Source organism: Aplysia californica, unplaced genomic scaffold (genome assembly GCF_000002075.1).
Source record: "Aplysia californica isolate F4 #8 unplaced genomic scaffold, AplCal3.0 scaffold00035, whole genome shotgun sequence".
Classification (NCBI taxonomy): domain Eukaryota; kingdom Metazoa; phylum Mollusca; class Gastropoda; order Aplysiida; family Aplysiidae; genus Aplysia; species Aplysia californica.
In genome coordinates this window covers 456,863-460,954 of record NW_004797305.1, presented here as the reverse complement: position 1 = coordinate 460,954, position 4,092 = coordinate 456,863, and the positions used below count along the sequence as shown (strand labels likewise).

The 4,092-nt window shown below is 40.2% G+C and overlaps 1 protein-coding gene across 1 annotated transcript in view; it reads left to right on the top strand.

Annotated features, from left to right (window-relative positions):
• The window catches only part of LOC101858840, a 20,350-nt gene that overhangs the window by 1,891 nt on the left and 14,367 nt on the right, over window positions 1-4,092 (top strand). The window contains exons 3-4 of the mRNA XM_013091377.1: window positions 44-303; window positions 1,591-1,687. Of these exons, the coding sequence (XP_012946831.1) occupies window positions 44-303; window positions 1,591-1,687 (357 nt within the window). The remainder of the gene's footprint in view (window positions 1-43; window positions 304-1,590; window positions 1,688-4,092) is intronic.

The following is a 4,092-nucleotide window of genomic DNA, read 5'->3' as shown; positions in this document are numbered from 1 at the left end:
GTCAATGAACCAGAAACATCAGGTGAAATTGTAAGTGAACCAGAAACAACAGGTGAAACTGTCAGTGAACCAGAAACAGCAGGTGAATCTGTTGGTGAACCAGAAACAACAGGTGAAACTGTCAGTGAACCAGAAACAACAGGTGAAACTGTCAGTGAACCAGAAACAACAGGTGAAACTGTCAGTGAACCAGAAACGACAGGCGGAGCAGCTAGTGAGCCAGAGACAGCAGAATCAGAAACGTCATCAGACCCTGAAGTCAATCCAATGGCTGAGCCTGAGGCCTCAAGCGCTGAACCGGAAGTGAACCCGACGACCGGTGCAGAAGAAACGCCCACCAGCCAAGAGATTCTAGTTCCCCCTTTGCTTCTCGTGGCCGTCATCTTGTTCTGTAAGTATCTTACCCAGGTACATATATATATATAAGTTGATTTGTCGATTAGTTAGTTTATTCGTTAGTTATTTCAGTGGTCAGTAAGCTATTTGATTAATCTCTTTAGTTAATTAAATAGTCAGTCATTTAGCTAGTTCGGTTTTTTTTTAGTAAAGTTCGTTAGGTAGTGAGTTAGAGAATGAGTGAGTGAATGAGAGAGTGAGTGGTTGAGTAAGTGAAAAATACACATCTCCATGAGGTTGCAAGAAGGCATACCCACGTGCTATAGATTGCAAGGAGCTGAAGTTGACTTTGTAATGTGTAGGCCATTAGCGACATAAAGAGGCAATACCCGCAGGCAGTGGCTTGGGGTGGTGCTGGAAAGGGGTGGTGCCAAGTCTTCAGTCTGCAAGGGTCAAGTACACTCCCAATCAAGGTACTATTAGATGGGTTTTGATTTTGTATTTCCTTTTGCGTTTGTACACGGGTGAGCCAATACAAACGAAATGGCAGAACCAAAACAAGCGCGCATATCTGCCAGTGAACCAGAAACAACAGGTGAAATTGTCAGAGAACCAGAAACATCGGGTGGAACTGTCAGTGAACCAGAAACAACAGGTGAAAGTGCCATCAATCCATGTCCACTTCCAACGTTACATTCCAAAATTGAAATACTCGTCTTATGTTTAGAATACTGAAAACTGCTAGTAAGAGGAAAATTTTCATCACTAAACACGCTGAATAATCCGGGAATGACAATAATTGTAAGGATGTGTTTAAACTCTGTGTGATTTTACAGCCTCACTTAACAAAAATATGATATTTTAAAGACAGATTTGCCTTTCTGTGAGTATAAAGAGCTTAAAAGAAAGAGTTTAAAAGGAAGGTCCATGCCACGTTTATCTTGAAAAAGAATCTAACTTTATAACTGCCGTCCATCCATTGTTGGTCGAGTGAGTCGCACGGATTTGTGGCTGAATGCATGTATCTTATCAACATGTTCAGTTTCGTTTGTTTTGAATATATCGCTAATTCAACTTCTAATTGTCTTATTATGAACATGTTTGGTGTCTTGTTCTCCCTCCCTCCCCCCTCCCCGCCCTTACTCTTTTCCCGCCTCCCCGTTTTTCTTAAGCGCTGTTGATGCTGGCAATACACTCACGAAAACGGAAGAATGACCTGTTTGGATTAAATAAAAGAAATTTGGTGGGTCCCAGAGTCGACAAGAAAGACCTTCATAAACTAAGCGCCAAGGAGCTGAGCTTCATCAAAGTGAAACCTACTGAAGAGTTCCTCAATGAGTTTGACTATGAGGTGAGTCGTCAAGATCATGATCCCTTTTGTTAGGAAGAAAAGCTCTATTCTTTAAAATAGTTCGCTTTCCTTTTATTGTTAAAAGAGTGAGGGTTTTTACTTTAATATTCTTAATGTAAGTGTTCTATGCCACTTGACATAATTTAGATAAATTCGGAGGTGGGCTTCTGTCTTGACTGTCAGGGCCAGGCGGGGCTGAGAGTGATACAACATCCCAGCAGAAAGACCTATACACTCTACAAATATTTCTCCGGACTTGGAAATCGAAACGCCTAACCACTATAACAACGCATAAGCCGGTATTTCTTACCTTACGACATAAATTACCAATCACAAGCAAAAGAATCGTTAGTACACAGTAAAACGTATTGATGGAAATTTAAACGCTACCCTTTGAAAGAACAGGGATGGAAATGATGAAACGAAACAGAACGGGGGTTTATTGGTAGATGGAGGAGGGTGGTGGTTAGTCTTTTGTGGGTGTCCCAACATCATTTGAGCGAAAGTCAAGGAAAATACCCTTCTGAGGACGTCGGGCATAAAGTGAACAACACTTTAAATCAGACTTCTTCTGATCAGGTTAATTATTCAGGTTATATTATATTCTTCCAGGGGTCAGTAAAACACCTAACATTAAACTTTGCTGACCTATCGACACCCTCGACTAAGAAATCGTTTTAAGCAACTACGCTTAGCTTTATCGACCTTACACTTAGTACATGCTCATCAATCTGATGTCTGAAACGTATTTCTGCTTGCAAATCCTTTTATGCTGGAGACACATGACCTTTGCGCACTCTGTGAGAGAGACTTCCCATGACAAACCAGCCAGACACAATGTATCAGCCAACTGTTCCTCCCTCTTCGAGAGAAAATTGAACAGAATGGATAAGTGCATTGTAACGCTACTGTGCGTATTATGTTGTGGTATTTAATGCTTCCGCTTTTACAATGGAGTATGTTTTTATCTTCTTTTTTTTGGCTAAGAAAACACAATATGTCACAAATAAATCTGTCACATACGGTAAGCACCGCTGGGGATTTCTCGTTATTGTCAAGAAACGAAAATCAAATGGCCGTGAGAAGAAAAAAAAAAGATTAAAGGATCGCAAATAGCCTTGTTGGCAATTCCTCTCGAAAATTAACTTTGATATAGATGATAGAACTCTTACTGCTGACGTCAAAAGCGATTGCAACATTTTTATTTTCCCTTCTCTATGCTAAGATAATGAGTCGGATCGAGGTTTATCCTAGCCTTCACAATGGGGATCTGGCAGTGCATCACTTTTAGGTTATAGGGTGAGGCTTAAGGTTAAGACTGTTGTATCGTGTTTTATTTATAGGACATTTACTGTTTTGTGCAGGCCGTTACACCATTATCGACTGACCATGAAACACTCGAGGGAGGAGGGTTGGGGATGTTTTTGCTTTTGGGGCTATTATTCCGTATTGTTATCAACTTAATTTTGATCGGAAAAGAGCAGTATCACAAGTGGAAAATGTGATATACAACAAATTAATGTTCTGTTCCCAAGGCAAACCTAAACATTAAATTAATTCTTTTCCTTTCATACATGAACGGCTTCTAATGGAAAGGTTTAAACGTACGTCAAGAGTTTCCATTCAAAAATTGGTAGACTTCCGTTCCCTTGAGTGAGACTCCGTGTTAGAGAATGTTCCCATTTTCTGTTGGTCTGAGTATATCTCACAACGTAGTTTGGAATAGAATTCCCTATTTGCATTCCCATTTGCTTTTGGTTTCTCTAAAGCTACCCAATAACACATCATGTTATGTTACATGTACTTTATTGTGTGAGTAATTATTAATTTTTTGTGATATGCATAAATGTACTTGGGCACTGAGCATATAATTTATATGTTATGATATTGATTCTCCTGAGCTTGTTATCAAATCGTACTTTTGTATAAAACGGCTGCACCAGGGGACTGCGACTTTGACGTCATCGTCTGGTGTAATCGGTTATAGTGCCAAATTAAAGATACGTACGATCTTTGACCGGATACAGCTAGATAGGTGCCAAATCATAACAAAAATATTGGGTATCGATGCTATAACCAATACCATCAAGGCATAGACTAGATATTCGGTTAACACAGTCGCTATTCCCCTGTCCTCAGGATAAAACAGACGAACGACGAGTCTTTTACGGCCTGTTGGTCTTAGACATGAAAATGTATTTTGAGGACCAGATATTCCGTTGTGTTTCTTTCGGGTATGTTTCTGTCTGCACTGAAAGTAATTAAATGTTACAGTTATTTCAAGAAGACGACGACATATAACAGAGAGGACCTTTTTATTTAGTGGTCGCGGGGGAAGGGGGGGGGTGCATGTAGGTAAGATAGGTGAGAAGAGAAAAAAGAAGAAGGGGTTGGGGGGGGGGGGG